At 41.0% G+C, this 19,892-nt stretch overlaps 1 protein-coding gene, 1 long non-coding RNA gene and 2 other non-coding genes across 4 annotated transcripts in view; 3 read left to right on the top strand and 1 right to left on the bottom strand.

Annotated features, from left to right (window-relative positions):
* LOC125000432 overlaps positions 1-15,209 on the top strand; it is a 96,299-nt gene extending 81,090 nt beyond the window's left edge. The window contains exon 3 of the long non-coding RNA XR_007111325.1: positions 15,121-15,209. This is a non-coding gene — a long non-coding RNA (uncharacterized LOC125000432). The remainder of the gene's footprint in view (positions 1-15,120) is intronic.
* LOC125000431 (crystal protein) lies at positions 996-17,642 on the bottom strand. The gene is made up of 8 exons (XM_047575982.1): positions 16,830-17,642; positions 15,700-15,901; positions 15,140-15,273; positions 13,370-13,497; positions 13,110-13,228; positions 12,619-12,759; positions 12,160-12,332; positions 996-2,287 (listed from the first exon to the last, which is right to left on the bottom strand). The coding sequence occupies exons 1-8, from the start codon at positions 17,313-17,315 to the stop codon at positions 1,835-1,837; spliced, it is 1,836 nt and encodes a 611-aa protein (XP_047431938.1). The 5' UTR covers positions 17,316-17,642; the 3' UTR covers positions 996-1,834.
* trnag-ccc lies at positions 7,969-8,040 on the top strand. The gene has a single exon. It is a non-coding gene; the product is annotated as a tRNA-Gly (tRNA).
* On the top strand, positions 11,647-11,718 carry trnag-ccc. Its single transcript has one exon. It is a non-coding gene; the product is annotated as a tRNA-Gly (tRNA).
* Positions 17,643-19,892: the final 2,250 nt, after the last annotated feature.

Below are 19,892 nucleotides of genomic sequence, written 5' to 3' on the forward strand. Positions count from 1 at the left end.
TCACTGTATTAAGGAGCTGTAATTCCTAAACTATTCCTCAAGCTGGAACTCAAATTAAAAATGAGAGTCAGCGCTTTAAGCCTGCATTCAGTACATAATTGCATTCTGAAGATGTCTTGGTAAACTGCTTAAATACGTGTTGAGACATGGACATGGACAGTAGATAGATACTTGCATCATTTGTCTACCATTTGGGGCTGGTTACTTTATTATAGGTAAGAGCCTAAACAGACCAAACAGAACAGAGTGTACTAAAATGGTAAAATATTCAACCATGAAACTAGAACATTAGCTAAAAAAGGAGCAGTGATCTAATTAAAACCTCCTTTTCCCTACACACAGTAATTCTACCACAGTCCAATGTCCAATTTTAATAAGTATTTCAAGTACACATTGGCCAGAATGCCCAAGAGCCTACCAATGAAATACATTTTATGTAGTACAAGAACTCTATGATACAGACTACAGTGAAATAAAAAAAATAAAAAACAAACAAAAAAAACCCAGAACATTCTTACAGTATATTAGTGTAAAAAACTGAAATCACAGCTGTTAATTAAATTCCTTAGAACACGCGTATCAGCTCTGGATACCATCAGTTCGTCCCGTTCTGCCGTCACAATGACAGTCACTGCACTGTGCTTACAAATAATGGAAGGAGAAAAAAAGGAAAAGAAATAATGAAAGGTTTAGCCCTATATTTGTGTTTCATTTTAACAAGCTAGCCAGCGGACCACACATACTTTACTGTCTTTTGGTATATCACATGCAGACTGATATAAAAGGAAAGGTTTTCTTTCTGTTATTCTCCCCAGGACCTTCTTCTTCTCCTGAATGTTTGACTTGGGTTGAAAGATTTATGCGCAATCTTTTTTCTTCATAAAGTACTTCACTGCTGATTTTTTATTCTAAAGGTGTCTTTTTAACTGAAGATATTTGTACCAAGGATGTAATTATTACTGAAGGATATATAGTACCAAAATACTGGGGATATCTTCTCATTCAACAGCCTTTCTTTATTTTTATGATTTTACACACAGCAGATTAATACGAATACATCACAACTATGAAGGAACACACAAAAAAAGCGTTAACCAAAATGGAGTAAAACAAATATGTTACATTTTAGGTTGTTCACAGTCGTCTACTTTTACTTTTGCACACATGGCATTCTCTCAACCAGCTTCATGAGGTAGTCACCTGGAATGCTTATCAATCAAAAGTGAATTTGTGAAATTTCTTGACACCATCTGATGTGTCATGCCGACATACAGTGAACAGCCCTATTCAGATGCTGTTGTTATCTGTCAAAAACCACTCAACTAAGTAAAGAGAGGCGACAGTCCATTGTTGCTGTGAGACGTGACAGTAGCCACTCTGGAATATTTCGGGTCATACCATCAAATGTTATGCTGACAGTAGTCCTCATGAGGACTAAATGAGTTCTACATGTGTGGTTCCCACTGTGAAACATGGAGGAGGAGGAGGTGTGATTGTGTGAGGGTGCTTTGCTGGCGACACTGGTGGTTATTTATCCAAAATCGAAGGCACACTTGGCTACGCATGGCTACCACAGCATTCTACAGACACATAGCCTACCATTACGTCTGGTTTTTGAGCTTAGTGGGACCATGTCCCCGAACCCATCGCCTACGGCCTATGCGACCACGAAGGAGAGTGGTGGAGCGTTGAATCAGTCGAGCCAAACCAATCAACAATTGCTCAACACCGCCTCCTAGATTGTTGGAAAATCATTCGAGGTGACAACCTCATGAAGGAGACTACTCTGTGACAAAGATAACTGTGTGTATTGATGACTTACGCTGCCCCCTCTCTAGTAGATGCCCAGTTTGTCCCAGAAGTCACATATATGGTTTCTGGTTCCCGCTTGGGCATGCGAACGAACCGTTAGGTTCATGACGAGCCAGCCGCTGGTGTCAGAATAGCGCGGCCAAATAGGCGGACGCTGCTCTCGGCAGAAAGTGGTCTGCTGGGCCCTGGAGGAAGTGTCACCAGTGTGGGCGAAAGCGCCCCAGTAGCACAGCATCCGGTTGGACAGCAGCTTCTCCGCTGGCGACATGCTGTAGTTGGCCACCGTGGCCGAGTGAAAGAGGAAGGGGAGCTCGGCGCCGTGGCAGGCGTGCTCATAGCAGAAAGTGAGACCTGACCAGACGCGGTGGTCCGAGGCAACGTGGTCGAACGTGTACATCCACACCTTGCTACCTTCTGCTGTGCCGGCGCGTGCAGACCTCCTGGCTGGACATAGGAAGACGTAGTCGGTGACGATCTAGGGAGAGAAGAGAAAGGGGTCAAAAGAACATAGACTGTGAAAACGAATGGATGCCATGACAGCTCCTCAAAAGCGTTGAGTTTAAAGTGAAGCCAAAGAAAGTAGAGCTCCCCCTGGTGTCTGGCTGCAGTATAGGTCATATGTTCCATCCCCTCCGTGTTAGTGGATGGGACCTGGCCCAAAATGTTTTCTGCCATTCATCCAAGTAGCTTCTTCAGTTCTAAAAGGCTGAAGACTCGAGTTTAGAAGCATCACTCTCCAGAAACTCACATGACTAGTGTCTGTTAACAACCACTTAACATTTTTGGATGTATCATCTGACATTAACATGCAAACTGTATTTGAACACATTATCCGGATAATCCAACCTGAGTCAATCTCAATGTGCAGATTAGTTCGGTGTGGCTATCTGACTTGTCATCAACCACCATCAGACTTACTTGAGTTATGAAGAACTCAAGTAAGTCTGGAATTAGCTGTCCACCTCCAAATACAAATCTGACTGATCCGGGGATGTTCTGATCTCAGTGTTTTCACATCTTTCATTAACATGGATTTTCCCTCACCCTGTTATTCCAATGCACATAGTGTGTTAAGACATGGTGTAATTGGGGTTACATAACTTCTGTAAAACCATGACTCTCCCATTAATTCCCCCAACCGCTTATTTAGCTCTATCATGAGGCTGCTCTTTGTGGTTTTGGCAGGAATATCTTCTCCATTCCTGGATGGATTTTAATGACACTTGGTAGAGACATACACTCTTCCCTTAGAGAGGAACTGTAGTGACTTTTGTGATACCAGGAAATGGACTTCGGGTGTGTGTTTTGGGCAGATTGTGTGTAAAGCTACTATTCATAGTAGAAATAGAATTAGTAGTGACCATTACAAATATCAGTGTTGTTCTAAACACATTGGTATGCTCCAGTTAAAGCAAAATTAAGTGCGTTTTCTCCTCTTTCAGAGACGCGCATAACTCACCACACACAAACAGCAATTATGGCTTTAATCATGGCTTTACATAAAATGTCATTTTCCTGTCTTTGTCCCTCTTCATTCTTCCTTTGAAATCCTCCCCTATTCCATCCTTGGAAGAAAACCACTCAAAGCCTCCCACTCACTCCTGCTTACTCATGTTGTACATGTTGTACTGTTTTCACTTGTCACTCTTATTTTGGTTTTTACATGAAAGCATCTTGTTATTGTGATTTTAGTGTTTATCATTTGCTTTTCATCCTCACTTGCGTCATTTGAAAGAGGCTAGACGTTCACACATAACTGTTAAGGTTAGGGATTTTTGGAAGCGGAATGCTCACTATGACGGTCACCAGGTTCAGGTTGACAACTCAATAGCACCGCAGTCATCAGCTGAAAGCTAAAATCTGGAAACCTGGAATAATAATAATACAAATTGCTGCTAAAGGTTCGTGCATTACAGCGCGTCTTCTAGCTTCTGCTGTGTTTTTGGAGTAAGTGAATAAACCTAATAAGCGTGACGTCCACAAAAGAGATGGGCTGAGGGCAGCAGAGCAAAAAAAAAAACCTATTGTTCTCTCTGTGCTAAAAGGAAGCAAAAGAAAATGAATGTTGACTGTATTCTTCTGCCTGTTACCTGGAAACCGACATGACTTTTTTTTTCTTTCTTTCTTTTTTTTTCAGGGAACACGCAAATCGCGCCCACACAACCCGCACATCTGACATCTGAAAACAAACAGACACATTCTCCTGATGATCTTCAGGTACAGATGCATCTGCTTCACTAAGGCGTGCAGATATTAAAACCGTAAACATGAACATACAACTGAATGTTGTTAGTGGCTCCTGTTGCTCGTGTTTTTTTGAGGTAGCAAGGTTTTTTTGAGTTTTTTTGTGTGTGTGTGTCTGGTTCAGGACGTGTCCTGCTGGGGATGACTGCTGCCATCAAGGAGTGTCATCATGGAGTTTGTTTTTTGCTTAATGAACCGTCACCCAGGCTGGTTTGATCTTACAGACACTTAGCTTTAATATCTGCAATGAAGAAACAAGGAGGATCAGGCCAAACTGTCGACCAGTGTAAACGTTAATCTGTGTACAGGAAAGTGCATTTCGAGGAAGGTGCGTGCACTCCCGAACCCAATCACCGAGGGCCATTTTAACAGTGAGGCATTCACATAATACATGTGCTCTCAATTATATACAACGCTGGCTCTTTACTCGTCTAGCACCCTGAAGGGCCAAGGCTGTGAGTTTTGAAAATACAAAAATCTGTATGTATACAGTACACTGCCCATGTTTACAATCCATCCAAGACCCTGTCTGCCAGCGCCGAGTGCATTGTATTTGCCTGTTGCGGCACTGAAAACACATTTTAGTTATTATTTGGAATTGATTTTCTGATGAAATGTTGTTGTAGAGAACAACAATGTAAATAATTGAATTGAACTTCGCTCCTGGAGCAAACAAGGTGGAACCGTATTAATATTGGGGGTATGAGACCTACATGCCAGTGGCCTGTTCCTGGTGACCTTTATGCACTTTGTCAAAACTTGTAACAGTTTCTTTGTCACATCTGCTTAATAGCTCTACATGACTTCGATAAGACTGCTTGTATACACCAATCAGGCATAACATTATGACCACCTTCCTAATATTGTGTAGGTCTCCCTTGTGCCTCAAACAGTTGTGGCTCATCAGAGAATGGACATGGGCCTTCTGAGGGTGTCCTGTTGTAACAAATGTTGTTAGTGGGTTTTTTGTGTGTGTGTGTGGATTGAGGGGAGGGTCCTCTGTGGATCATCCCACAGATACTTGATCAGTTTGGGATGTAGTGAATTTGGAGGCCAGGTTAACATCTTAAGCTGTTCTTCGTGTTTTTATTTTTGAGTTCTTCCTAAACTGTCTAAGTGGTAGGTACATGTCTAAGTACCATCCACATTCAAAAGTTTACTAGCAGAACATTGCATTTTCACAAGAGGTTAACTACTTCTTTTGTCAGGGGTTTTAACGTTATGCCTGACAAGTGTATTTCTGGCAGCTTTTCACATTCAGCTAATCAGCTGATGAGAGAAGTTCAGAGAACATTATCACTTGTCCTTAACTTTTATGAGAGAAGAGGTGTTTTAGATTCTGTTACCGAAGCACTCGTCAAATCTGGTGTGTTTTCAGTCGGGAAGGAGATGATTGTGTTAATTTTGTTGTTCTGGATCTCTTCAAATGTCTTTGCAGAGAAAATGGACACGCTGCACATAAAAAATAAAGCTGAGCTCTCCACACCAGCCTCCTCTGTGACCAGCTGTGTGATATTCGTGCTGACCCCCTTGGTCCTCTAGAGAAGTGGCCTTCATAAAGACACACACGAGGCGCATGTGTGTGTGTATGTGGAGGGGGAGGCTGTGACTCCACAGCCGTCTCCCTTCTGCACAGTGAACAGAAGTGGCTGAATGCTAAATGCGTCCAGCAGTGTCACCTCCTGACCCCCTGTTGCTCCCCCAGGTTGCCACCTTGCGAGCTGCAGTGAAAAGTCTGACAGAAAACTGCCGCGGGCCTCTACTGTGCCATCATCCGCCAGCACACCTCTATATTTTGACAGTGATAACAACTCTAAAGCAGCAGGTAAACACACTGAACCAGTCCAGACGGATGAAAACTGTTGATACTACGTGAAGCGTGTAGAAGAAAAGACTTTATCCTATCATTTTTAGTGGAGTTGTGTTTCCCGGCCGCAGCTCATTATGGCAGTTAATGAAATAACACAAGCCAGCCAGAGTTTACCACTGTTACTCATATCACAGCCCAAATATAATAGCGTGAGCACAGTTATTGTGAGAAATATAATTAAGATGCGACACAGCCCGGTGGAGTGTGAAGTGCATCTACCTAGTACCAATGTTGATATCAGACTCCAGCACTGGAGTTTAAATCAACACCAGTACTGTAGGTTTCTACATTGGGGCCCACCTTAACAAGTCAATTGCGTTTGATAGACCCCACTAAAAAGATGCAAAATGCAAAATATAGAGTTGTAACAGTTGATGCAACAATGCCACTTAGCTTAGCGTGCTAGCATGTTTGCTAATTAGGTTGATATGTCACAGGATAATAACAAAGGCAGACAGATAACAATAGTTGGAAACACCAACATTGGTTGAGCATTTTAAGTCAATTGATGCAGTACAGATGCAAAGTTGTGTATCATCTGCTAGCATGACTAGCATGGCTAGATGACTCTGGAGATTCATAATTAACCAATCACTTGCAATCACTTCACTGCAAAATATGTAATGTGCAAACTGTGGAGCTTAATGCAATGCAAAATAATGAGCTGTAAACTCCTCTGAGTTGGTGCAATTTACTGGTTGCCTAAGGATGTTAGTATTGTAATGTTTGCTAATCAGATTCCACCGAGTAGCCTCGAATGATGTAAATTAAACAGCCTTTGGCCTATGGCAAATTTCATCTCACTTACTCTTCCTTTTTTCTTTTTTTTTTTAATTGAACTCTGACTCTTTCACAGAGCTTTGGTGGTATAGTTGTTAGCATAGCAGTTCATCTGGGTTCGATTCTCGGTCAGTGCATTTCACTTTCTATTCTTGGGAGCAATTTCCATTTTAACTAGTTGTCAGAACCTGATCGCAGAAAACCTTGAAAGTCTATTAACTTTCAAGAGTCATCATGGATAATTTGGAGGTTTTTCCAACTTGATTTGTTTTTTGTGGTTTTATGTCCATAGTGCAGTAGTGGCTCATATATATTCACGTTCAATTTTCTGACTATAGTCATATCTTTTATCTTAGTCCTTAGAAGGAGCTTCTTCTGAGCAAACAATCATTTTATGATATTTTAAGGAATAACCTAGTTTTTCCAGATATACAGATTTTCTGGGCAATGATGCTGGCTGAACAATCCAAAAATATGTCTTTTTGGCCTTTCTTTTGTTTGGTTAGCATAGCTGCTTCACAAACAGTTGACCTGGGTTTGATTCCCGACCAATGCATTACACTTGGTCAGCTTTCAATTCTTGAGAGCAATTTCCATTTTAAGTAGTTGCCAGAACCTGATGGCAGAAAACCTTGAAAGTCTATTAACTTTCAAGAGTCATCATGGATAATTTGGAGGTTTTTCCAATCACATGCAAGTCATTTCAAAATTTCACACTCTGTGGCTTGATTCCGCTGAGTAGCCTAGTACAATGTAAATTGGGAAAATCTGATCTCAATTTTTGACTAATTTGGGAGCAGGCCTTCGCAACATGCTAAAACAAAATCACAAATGTCTTCTAAACATTATGGCCTTATTTAGCTGACATGTCTAACATGTCAGAGAATGGGTACCTGTGGGAGAATAGCTTTCATTTGAAGCTCCACCAACCTGAGTTGGAAATATCTTTCCATCTCACTTTTTATGTGCTATGGTTCAGCATGTTCATCACCTTCCTTTCTGGCTTTGTCTGCAGTTTTGTGTCAGGCCCAAAATCTGCTCATCATATGTCAGTCACTGAACTAATTTTCAGCGTGGGAAAAGCTTTTACTGAGCCAATTTTTTGAGGATAATATGCATCAATAACTATGTTTCTGTTGATTTTCTAGACAGTAGTCCTGGCTGGTATCATTGCCATTGCAGCCAACTGGCTTGTCTTCTTTGTCTCTGAAATTGTTTTTTTTTGTGTGTGTGTTTTGTTTTGTTTTGTTTTGTTTTATGGGGCGTTGGTGGTATAGAGGTTAGCATAGCTGCTTCCCAAGCAGTTGACCCGGGTTCGATTCCCGGCCAACGCAATATCTGGAAATAGTCTTTTAATGCAATGAAATTTCTAATTAAATTTTCCATCTTATGATATCAAACTTGTGATATTCATTTATAAGCTTAATGAACACATGATCCAGCTGCCTGGCATTACAGAGCTGTCACGTGGTTGATTTCTTTGAAAAATGCACTTGAAGGTATCAAATCAAATTACTGCAATTTTTACAGTGCACTAGTAAAAACTGTCAGGACATGGGGTGGTTGTTTAGGCTGGTCTTAGTCTACCTGACAGATGTTGATTCAAGGAAGTTTGGCTCATAGTCTTTGGGTAATTTTGCATAGTGATCGATGATTTCACGTATGTTTGCTTTTTTTCTTGGCTAATTTGTTTTGTTTTTGTGCTTTGTAGGTTATGTATATGCATATTAAGTTTTCTGAGTATAGTCATATCTAGTAAACAACCACTAACCATAATTTTGAGTAAGCTGCTCGCATTACGTTAGTCCTAGGAGCTTCTTCTTCTGACAAACAATCTGACAAACAATCATTTGTTTGATATTTGAAGTGATATAGCATAAGTGATATAGTGTTTAACATAGCTGCTTTCCAAGCAGTTGACCTGGGTTTGGTTCTTGGCCTTATGCTTAAACGGCTATTCTTGGGTGCAATTTCCATTTTAACAGGTTGCCAGAGGCTGATCGTAGAAAACCTTGAAAGTCTATTAACTTTCAAAACCATCATGGATAATTTGGAGATTTTTCCAATCAGTTTAATCAACTTTGTTTCTGTTGATTTTCAAGACAGCAGTTCTGACTGGTGTCATGACGATTCCATTCCAAATTTGAAGAAATTCTTCAGCTTATGATATCAAAAGTTGTGCTAAGACCAGGTTCACACATTAGTATGTTAGAGCACTAGGAATAATTTTCCTGGCAACGTGCTTTGACAGTTGAGAATATTATTTTTGATATCAATAAAATGCATGAAGCAGAAGTTATTCTCAACAGTCAGAGTGTAATGCCAGGAAAATCTTGTTATTCACTCTGATCTTACTGGAGCTGCAAACCTCAGTCCATCTCTGTGCTCAGGAAGTATCGTGGATAATTTGGAGGAATTTTGAAAATCACACGCAAGTCATTTCAAAATTGTGGGAAGAAAAATAAAGTCCTAAGACTTGTATTCAGACTGGGATGTTGACAGTAGTATAGAACTAGTTCATCTTGAAGGGGAATCTGCGCAATTCATTGGATTGGATTCACTGGACGTATTGAAATGTTAATCTCTATTATTAAAGCTCCCTCTTTAAGATCAGCTGCTTATAAGAGGTTCATTGCAACCAACTTAACGTAATACCTGTAAAATTAAAAAACTAAACTAAAGAGCTGAGGGGAAAATAGCGTGGAGGCCAGACAAACTTTGCTGCTCACTGGAACGTTGTTCTGGAGTCACACTGTTGGGAACTGACTATGCCCCTGCAAAGAAGTGACAGGCCATTGAAACTCTTTAGCCTTTATATAGAGTGGTGGTGTAGTCATACATGTCATCTGTGAGCAGTGGAGTTGAATTTGGTTACAACAAAATGGCTTCCGTTGGAAACCTGTTTAGAGTCCACCACTGCGTCTGACATCAGAGGCATTGACTACAAACTTACTTAAAAGAACTAAAAGGCAATAGCTGTTAAGGCACTTGTTGAGAATGATTGGAGGACTATCCCATTGCACAAAGAGGTATTATTTTCTCTGTATCTGTGTCGCCAGTGTTAACTCTAGCCTTGTCAATACAAATGGGCTGTCAATTCACCCAATCAATGTTTCTTCCTCAAGCGGCCCCCTCTGTCTCATTCTTCATCTGTGAATCCTCAGCTGATCCCTCCTGTCGGTCTAGATGTTCATGAGAGACAAGTCGATTCTTAGCGGCGCAGTCAGGCTGCATCTCAAACAGGACAAACTCCCCGGCTCTGGGTTGTCCACCATACCAATGATGGAGGAGAGGAAAAAAACTGCTGTCAGTCAGACTAAGAGGCACTGGAGCTGAAGCTCCTCCTGTAGAGAAATTATGTCCTCAGGTAGACAACCTTAACTAGAAAACTGTTAATAATGACACAACTTTGATGAAAGTTGGCGTGCCTTGATCATGTAGATTTTTCCAACTTACAGATCACAGCAGCATTTCCCCTTCAGACTCTTTAGACATGGAGAGGCTGTAGACAGCACAGGACACAGCTGGGTCTTTGTTGCACAGCCAGTGCTGACTGGGTGGAACATCGATCCACGCATGAAGGCCCGCCTCGCACATCAATCCATTCAGCCAGTGGTTATTGAGGCATATGCGTGTGGCAGACTGTGCCTTTCTTGTTCACTTTTCAGTCGGCCGGTGAGCAGGAGTAAAATGAGAAGCAGAACTAAAGCTCTTCAAATGGAGTTCACTGATTTTTACTGACAAAGCTACACCGAATGGAAGAATATTAATTATATGCAGTATGTCTGATCGAAAGCCGCACGCTTCATGGTTTTCTGAAGTGCACGTGTGCTCTGTAAGCTTAAATGTGTGCGCCATAGCAAAAGAAGTGCGCGTGTTTAGATAATTAGCGTTTAGCCACTTGAAAGCTTTGTCTCATATTGGCAGACATGCAAATTTAGTGACATATTTTCAAGGTCTGGAAATGAAGGCTTGGGGTACCACTTTTACACTCTTTCCCACAAAGAAACAAAAATAATTTTGACAAGTTGGTAACATGAGATTTTCAACACAACCAATTTGAACAACGAAGGAAATGTCCTTGGTCTGCAAAACGAGACTGAGAATTCAACGCTGCATCCATTTGTGCTGACCCCCCTGCACCCTGGAGAGTTGCTTCCTCGGAGGGTTGGAGGACCTCTGCACAGTCAACTGTAACTGCATTCTAAATATTCCCCGAGTGTCACCTCCTCTAAGTTCAGTTATTTTTCTTTAACCTTTTTTGGATATTGATGTAAGAGCCAATTTACTGTCCTTTTATAACAAATACCATTTTCCAGCTAACGCTGATCAGAAGTGTTGTGCTCCTCTAGTGCAACCATGAACCACATTGATCATGATTTTGTCAAACTGCGATATCTACCTACGATGTGAGTTTCATAATGTCATTAAAAACGTGTGATATTATTATGGAGATGGTATCAAATCAAACTACTGCAATTCCGATATTGTGTGCTGGTAAAAAGTGTCAGGACGTGGTGGTTGTTCTTGTGGTTGTTGTAATTTGCAAAAGGCAAAGAAATAAATACAAAAAGCAACTGCACTTGTAGAGTTTTGAGAAGATGTTCCACCGCTCATCCAAGTAGCTTCTTCAGGAACTGAAGTTAGGAAATGTGACTCACAGTCTATGGGTTATTTTGAGCAGTTATAGATGCTTTCAGGTATGTTTTCTTTTAATCTTGGCTAACTTTCTTTGTGGTTTTATATCCATATTCTTGTCTAGTACTCAGCTCTAGTCAATAATAATAGCTCTGGACAAGCTACTCTGTTATCTTAGTTCTTAGTAGGAGCTTCTTCAGAGCAAACACTAATTTTATGTTGATTTTTGGGGCGTACTTCTCCCTCTCAGTGTCTTTGTCACCTTTGTTCTGATTTCACTACCATTGAATACAAAAGCCAAGGCATTGGTGGTATAGTGGTTAACATAGCTGCTTCCCAAGCAGTTGACCCGGGTTCGATTCCCGGCCAATGCATTACACTTTAACTAGTTGCCAGAACCTCAAAAGCCTATCAACTTCCAAGAGTCATCATGGATAATTTTGAGGTTTTTCCGATGACATGCAAGAACTTCAGCTTGAAGGGGAATCTGCAATTGTCACTGGATTAGACATATTCAAATGAAGAGGAACTTTTCATTGGGTATGTGCTCATTATACACCATTCAGCAGAATGAAATTTCTCATTGGCCATTTCAAATTTGAGTAGTCTTTGTTGACAGGTGATTGTGATATGTCATTCACCATCAGCCAGGCACAGCTTCCCATTTTTTACATTGAATAATTGAAATAAACCGTGGCAATATCCTCTCATTGTGATTCAGTAAAAAAACAGATGTGTTGTTGGCTGCTTCCATATTTGGACAGTATCAGCCACAATGCTGACACTAAAAGGACTGTGTGTTCAGTTCCTCATACCTGAGCCAGCATGTCCCTGCGGTCAGCGTCCTTGTACAGGGGAAGGTACTTGTGCAGGATCCGCAGAGTGTGCTGCTTAAAGATGGCTGTTATGTACACGGTGCTTTCCACTGCAGAGACCGGCTTGTTGAATACACCGTACACAAAGAGCACCCCCTCTTCTGAGGTTGTACCTGCAGGACGGAAAACAGAGCCGCACAGGCACGCCTCACATCACCTGCAGCCTTGCTGGGACTTGTTTGCACAATCTTTCTTCTGTCTAGTCCTCTCTTGGTTTAATAATCATTCTTAAATAGTGAATGTTGCCTTCGTCTTTGTCCTGATTGTGGGAATATCCACATTTAATTGTCTTATTATGATAAGCAATGGGGGTACAACAGCCAGCAAACAGTTGGGAGGATAAGTGTCATTTTTCACTTCACTGGACTGGATATGGTTTTGTGTCTGTGTGTCTCTTACCCAGCAGCACCGGCTTCTCTTTCTGCCAGTGGCCCTTCTGAAAGGCACTGACAGCTTGCTCTTTTATTAGCTCGCCATCGATATACGGACCCCATGTCTCGAAAACCTCCAGGAACCTGAATGGGTTCACAATCCTGGAACCTAGGATCAAAAATCACATCACCAGGATTGAAATACAGTCTGATTTTCTTTCTTTTTTTCATCGTAAGGCTTAGTAAGTTTAAAGAAAAACATATAAAAGCATCTCCATACTGTGTATAATATGTTATTACATGTTACATGATGTGATACTGATCAATAACCCTGTCAACATATTACATTCATATGTCGCAATGCTGCAACAGAATCCCTCTCATTGTCCTTTTGGAGGCTCGCTGTTCAGATGCAATTTTGTTTTTTCATGATGTTTGTCAGACTAGATCCTGCCTTCTTATGTAACCGTGTGGGCAGCCCAAAGTGTTGCTCTAAATTTGGGGTCCGTGGCGTCCTACTTGTTTTCATCTGGGCGGCCAGGACGGCCTGCGGAGTGAGAGACAGCAGGCAGACGATGTTGTTCACCGAGCAGTTGGTCTGTTTAGCAAAGCCTTTTCCCAGCTTCAGGGCATCATGCCTGCGAAAGAGTTGCAGAATATATCAATTTGCAGCCAGGCTTTGGACACGGATAACACACTGCCCTCTGATTAATTTATACTTCTTTAAAAGTCCACGGTCATTTGTAACTCCAGCAAAGCACAGTCTGACGGTTCCTCACCTGGTCTTCAGTGGGATGGAGAAGGGCAGGCTCTGTAGGACGGCCTGTTTGAACAGAGGTTTACTGCTCTGGATCATAAGATGAAGGCTCACTGACTGAGCACCCGCACTCTCCCCAAATAATGTCACCTGTCCCAAAAGACACACACAGCACAATAAGTCAGCCTTGTAAGTTAGCAATACAGTCACAAATATATATATATATATATATATATATATAGAAAAGTAAAAGAAAACTGAGCATCACTTGCTAGAAACCCTTTACATTTGCCATCTGTTAGTGGAACACAACATGCTGGATATGACATGTGTTTCATTCATTTGCTTAAGTAATTTGGAACTGATGTGATGCTTGTACCGTAAAGTACCATAAATACATTTACTAAATATGCAGCATGTTTCACTGGTTTGTTGAAGCAAAGCACAGAGACGAATGCAAAAGCAACGCAAAGACGAGATGTTGAAGTACAATCAAGAGTGGCTGATATTAGACACAGGGACTTATGGGTATTGAATAAATGGTGAAACAAGACTAAAAAGCGGTCGGCACTCTAGCAGCTCTGTGGGGATGTAGTCTGGCGCGGCAGTGCATTGAGCTAAAAGCTATGTCGACATGTTAAAACTAGAGAGTGGAACTTTTGTGAGAGCAAGAACGCAAATATAACTGACATGTGGATGATGTAAACGTACTGTCTACAGTCCCTTTGTACCATGTCTCCGTTTAGCACTTTCAAAATAGTAAAAGCCATCAGCAGTGGTTACTTATAGTCTATTGCGCTCTGCTTTAAGCTAAGTTGTCTCTTTCCTGAAGCTTCTGTTCTTATCTGAAGCATCAGAAGCTTTTGTTGGAGGCTTCCTTGGTTCTGATGGAGAGATTAAGTAGGGACCCGCTACCTTCTATATGTGTTCTATATTAAACTCGGCCGAGTGCTACTTATAAACATACATTATTATTATTATCATTTTGCATTAAAATTATCATGTTATTGCGTATTTAAAGAAAATTTTCACCAGAAGGAGAATGACACTACATGTACCAGGTTCACTTCATTCCCCTGGTACAAATTAGCTTAATCAACATTGTGTGTACTTGTTTGTTGTCATGTTTATACAGTTTTGTCTGTTTTTTTGTATTTAAAGGTCCCGCAGTGTGTTAGCTTGCTAACAGTTGTTAAGTAGCGCTAAACATGCTTGCAAGAAAAATGCTTTCATGCTAATTTTTAGGAGGTACGTATAACGTGTACCGTACATTACACCATCTCCAGTGAGATACACCAACAGGGTCTCACTACTGAAATGTGTCATCCAGGTAAGGACTACAAAGAAAGTAGTGAAGACAAGACAGTTGTCTAAAACTGGAGAGAATGAGCTGCAAGGGTGACAATATCAAGAACAGGATGATAGCGGGTAGCAGCGAATAAGCTAACACCAACGTTAAAAAGCTGTGTCTCTTTCTGGCAAATACAGATTGTGGCATGGAGCAGGGTTTAGGTACCAAGACGCCCTTCTATGATGAAAACCACCTGCTAAATTTTACAAATTTTGCATATGTGGGTTTCCTAACGTTATGTGGAATAATGAGTTATAGTGTAATCGGATTAAGACTACCTCACTGTCTACATTTTAAAATTTTAGCAATTTTATTATATTGCAATTTTTAGCATTTTTAATTCCCAGTTCACGCTGTATATTTTTTGTATATTCTTTCAAATTTCATATTGTGTTGTTATTGTTTTTGCACGGTGGTCGCAGGTTCACTTTGCTTCCTTGCCTTGCTGGGATCCCCTCCAAACACGGCGATGTTCTGTTGGACCCAAAGAAGAGCTGCCTGCTGGTCCAAGATCCCATAATTCCCCACGGCTGAGGTGTGAGGGTCTTTGCCCGACACAAGGAATCCGAATGCGCCTTAAATCATACATCAGTTCACATCGTCAGCAGACCATAATTGACTCAGGCAAGACATTCATTTGCCGGAGTTCACGTATCACTGCTCCTGTTTTCAGTCTTGCAGGAAGGCAGCGTAATTACAAACAGGCTCATCCATTTAAAATAATTGCACACACACTCTCCCTTGCGCACGCAAGTGGACACACATACAGTACATGCACTCTATGATAAGTGCTCCATTATTTTAACTAAGTGATTCCATGAGACTCCAGCTTGTTGCCTTCCATAAACCCCAACTACAGTCCCCTGCTACCTTTCATTCTCACAATACTCACAATACAGTCATTTACTGACAAAATGATGTTAAGTGCATAGATTAGATCCACATAGACATCTTCAAACAGGTCCATATTAACAAAAATAAGTACTGCTATACTTTCTTACCCAGTCGATACTCCAGGTTTACGACAACGGTGTGGGTGAAGTTACTGATGAAGCGTCCGTCATACAGCGGCTTGGAGGCAGTGCCAGCGATGAAATCCCCGCCATGGATCCACACCATGACGGGCAGGGGGGTCCGCAGGGGTGAGCTGAAGTTCACATCCAGTGGTACAAAGATGTTGAGGTAGAGACAGTCCTCGCTGACCTTTTTGAGACATTCGAGGCGGCAGGTCATTCAGTTTTGCTTATTGAAGATCTTTATTTTTCTTAATTTAGTTCAAGTCTTAAATTTCTAGTTAATCATTGTATGAAATGATGTTCAAGTCAGGTGTTAGTTACATTTAGCTGGTGTGAGTGGAGAGCTGATTAGCTTCCTGCTAATAAAAATGTAGCTAGCCTGCTATCCTACCATCATAGATTTAATAGTCAGTAGTAATTTAGCTTGACATAGTCAGACTTAACTCTTATCAGTCTGAATTTCAACGCAACTTTACTCCGGAATTGCACTAGTTTTTATTATTATCCCCAGTGGGAAGTCACACAATTTTACAATTTACACGATACATATTTCATACATATTTAACGGGTTGTTTACAGTGTTATTTGTCTCCACATAATTAAATTCAAGTGCCTTTAGGCCAAAAGAGAATACACAAAAGATTCGGCATTTCCCTACAAGAATGTTATTCCTGGAAGTGTTGTGTAACAGTATTTAGACCATTAAATCTCTTACATATTGCTTATATTATTATATTAGACTTTTTTGGGTGTATGGGGAGTGCTCATAGCCTCAGTAAACTCCTAGCTATAGTTCTGCAGAGAGAAAGTCTGTGCATAAGACATGAGCTTCACAAAGTGGAGTTAAATTACTTTCGACAGTGGATTGCACAAGTGTACAATTTTACTGGGATGAATGGACCACACCGTGGAGTCCAGGATCCACTTCCTGCTACGCATCCATGCCTTAGCTCAACATTATGATCTAATCTATGTGCACTCTGCATCCAGCTGACTGGCATTAAGATTTTAAGGCACCTTATAAAAATACCTTAAAATGACAACATACAGATTACATTGGTAAATAAGGCATCACAACAGCATGTTAATACGTAAGACGTTCTTGTGTTACTTACTATCTGAGGACACTCCTCGGAGACAGGGCCACTGCAGAGCTGCACACATGCTGCCCTGGGGTAGGAGGCATCGTACACCCCTGACCAAGGACTCACGGGTCTGGGTGGCTTCCAGCGGTAAGCTCCTGTTGGTGGGTCCGCATATGGTATCCCATAGAATACATGAGCCTTATCCACAGTAATCCCCTTGATCTGGCCATCTTTGGTTAAAACCACCGGTCCGGGGGCCCCATTTGTTCCCTGATTGACTGGTTTGTCCTTGGTTTGCTGTGTGATTGCGACGTCCTTTGGGCGTCCCAGCTCCTTGAGGGAGTTTATATCAAAGTCTTGGTCGATGATGAACGCCTCATCTCTCACAAGCAGCCCGGGGAAGATATTTCTCAAAAGGCTGACAAGGTCGATGTCATCATCATTTTTCGTCACCTCTCCAGAGGAAAGCACTAAACTTAGTGTGCACAGCAGCAGCAAACACCGCCAGCTCTCCATATTGCGTTAGAATCCTCTCGTACTTTCCCAGATCCGGCTTTTTTAGATCATGATTTGACCTGAAGTATAGTCAAGCTGAGGGAGAAGAGTTGCTGGCCCCACAAACCTTCAGCCCGACACTCTCCACAGACTGTGCGTACTTGTGACTCCAATTTGGCTGGTCGCTTGTTAAAATTTATCAGACAAAAGCTGCTCTGTCTGATTGCTGAGTGCCATCCAGTAGACTCTGAACAGTGGGATACAGGCTCTGTGATGCCGGACCACTAATTGAGGACAAGTCGTCTTTCCTTAAGTTAATGTCATCACAGTGACACACAAAAGGTAAAGTATGGGATAAATCGGGCAGCATGTTGCTGGTAGCAACATTTGCTGTTTGGGTTCTTATTTAAAACCTGTTTCTGCTTTACCATTGAGGTAAAAGAAATACATTTGCTGGTGTGGAGGTTGCAGATGGAGGTCAGTGAACTTGTATTTAGATGTGCACTGCCACCTACAGGCTTTCTGCCACACAACTGCCAAATGTAATTCTGTATTTTAGGGTTTGAGGGTCAAACCGAATAAAATCTGCACAGGCTTGTCAGTTTATTACGTACACTAGTGAAAAAGAAGGTATTAAAGTATAAAAAGTATGTCATTATATGTGGACACAGGGGTTACTTCACTGTACGTCAAAATAAAGTCATCAATGTGTAACAAAATATAAAACTGTTCACTGCTGTGCAAAGGCAAAATTGCAAACAATGGAATCCCAACATCCTCAAACAAGTATTTTCTAATTAGTTATGAGGACAACAGGTCTAAATGAAGCAGAATAAGCTGCCACAAACCTAAAAATTAATGTCACTATATCAGGACACAAGGTCGCAGGAGGTTAATAGCTGGAACTTCAACTGGATCAGGGACATCTATCTATCTGAGTGGTTGTCGGTACTTCACTGCGTTAAACACAAATACTACTAGTATTTGTGTTTCACGCAGTCCATAACAACGTCGGACAACATTACTCCAGCACCAACAAATGAGATTAGCCTGGCTGTTCCAAGAACAGTTCCCACAAGACTGTGTATCGTTAGTTAGCTATCTGTGGGTGGAGGAGGGGGAGACAAGAAGGTACAGTGGCACAATGAGATGGGCAAGTGTAGTGGAAGGGGACAGATTGTTTGGGTAAATTAGTAGTTATAATTACCCGATAGCTTTAGATTATATTGCATAATGTAATGACCACATAGTCAGGCTGCAGGAATTAGTTTCTAGGACATGATTGCACAAGCAGATATCAACATCAAGTTTTGTATTTCCTGGTTGAAAGAAAGGACTGGCTAATGGCAAGTGTAGCCAACTATTCCCTTTCTGTTTTCCGTGCTTGCTTTGTGGAGGAGATACGGCATGGACCCAACAAGGAATTGTGAATTTGAAACATTTGCCGGACGATACTAGAAGACATGGATGCATCATAAGTCACATCGGAAACACGCGTTATGAGTTATGAGTTAGAATTAGATGAATTTCGATAGTGCACTGTTGGTTGTCATACATTCAGTAAGTGAGGATTCTCAGCTAAATCTACATAATTTGAGTGTTTTTATTATTATTATTATTTCTCAGTGGTTGCACTTTTTAATTTCATGTATTTTGCATGAAAACACCAACCCCAATTATTGCATTCACTAAATTTGAAAGTTGAAAATGTTCCTACATTTGGGTCTTAAGGTGTGATGGTAGGTCCTGAAGCCAAACCAGTTGAAGAGCACTAAAAAAGTATAGTGTACCTGAAACTGATGTAACTTTGTGTAACTATTTGATCGATATTATGCATCTGTTAGCCCACCCACCACATTTCACCACCAGCCGCCACTGATCTTGACTATTTCCTTGATACTGAAGATCTATAATATATAACTATAATCTGCATATCTTTTAAGTTCAAATAGCAGATATGCAGTTATGCCTGAGGGCTCTTATGAGACAAGTCAACCTTTATGGTAATGTAATGGACTGGTCTGGATAAAAAATGCCAGGGCTGAATTTTTGTTGCAGTCCACCCCTGACCGTTAGCCTAATAGTATAATTGCCCATGTCATTTTTTTGACGGTTACAATATCAATAAAAATACCAATGTGCTTGCCAAAAATTGTGTTCTTGTTCTTTTCTGAAAGCGTTCAATGACTGATAGTCATTCAAACTGGGCGCTGCAGATTGGCTAAACAAAATGTTAAAAATCACTGTGAAGACATGTTTTAAGATCTCAATGGTTCTTTATTTTACAGTCTAGTCAAAATGAGGCACAACGAAGCAGAAACAGTTTTGTTCTTCATGATCTTTTACTGATTCGGGTTGTTGTCACAGGGAGAGAGGAAGACAAATTACTAACCACAATCCAGAATCATCAGAATGAAACAATTTATTGAAATAAAACCAAGAAAACAATAACAATGAAAGACAGCTAAGAATACAACAACAATTAAACAAAATCAAGAAAATGAAATTGGTGGCGTGGACGTGGAGCTGAAAATGTAGTCAGTTTTCTCAGCACCACACAATGAACAACAAAATCAGACTAAGTAACACAAAATGAAA

The sequence above is a fragment of the Mugil cephalus genome, chromosome 22 (assembly GCF_022458985.1).
Source record: "Mugil cephalus isolate CIBA_MC_2020 chromosome 22, CIBA_Mcephalus_1.1, whole genome shotgun sequence".
NCBI classification, from domain to species: domain Eukaryota; kingdom Metazoa; phylum Chordata; class Actinopteri; order Mugiliformes; family Mugilidae; genus Mugil; species Mugil cephalus.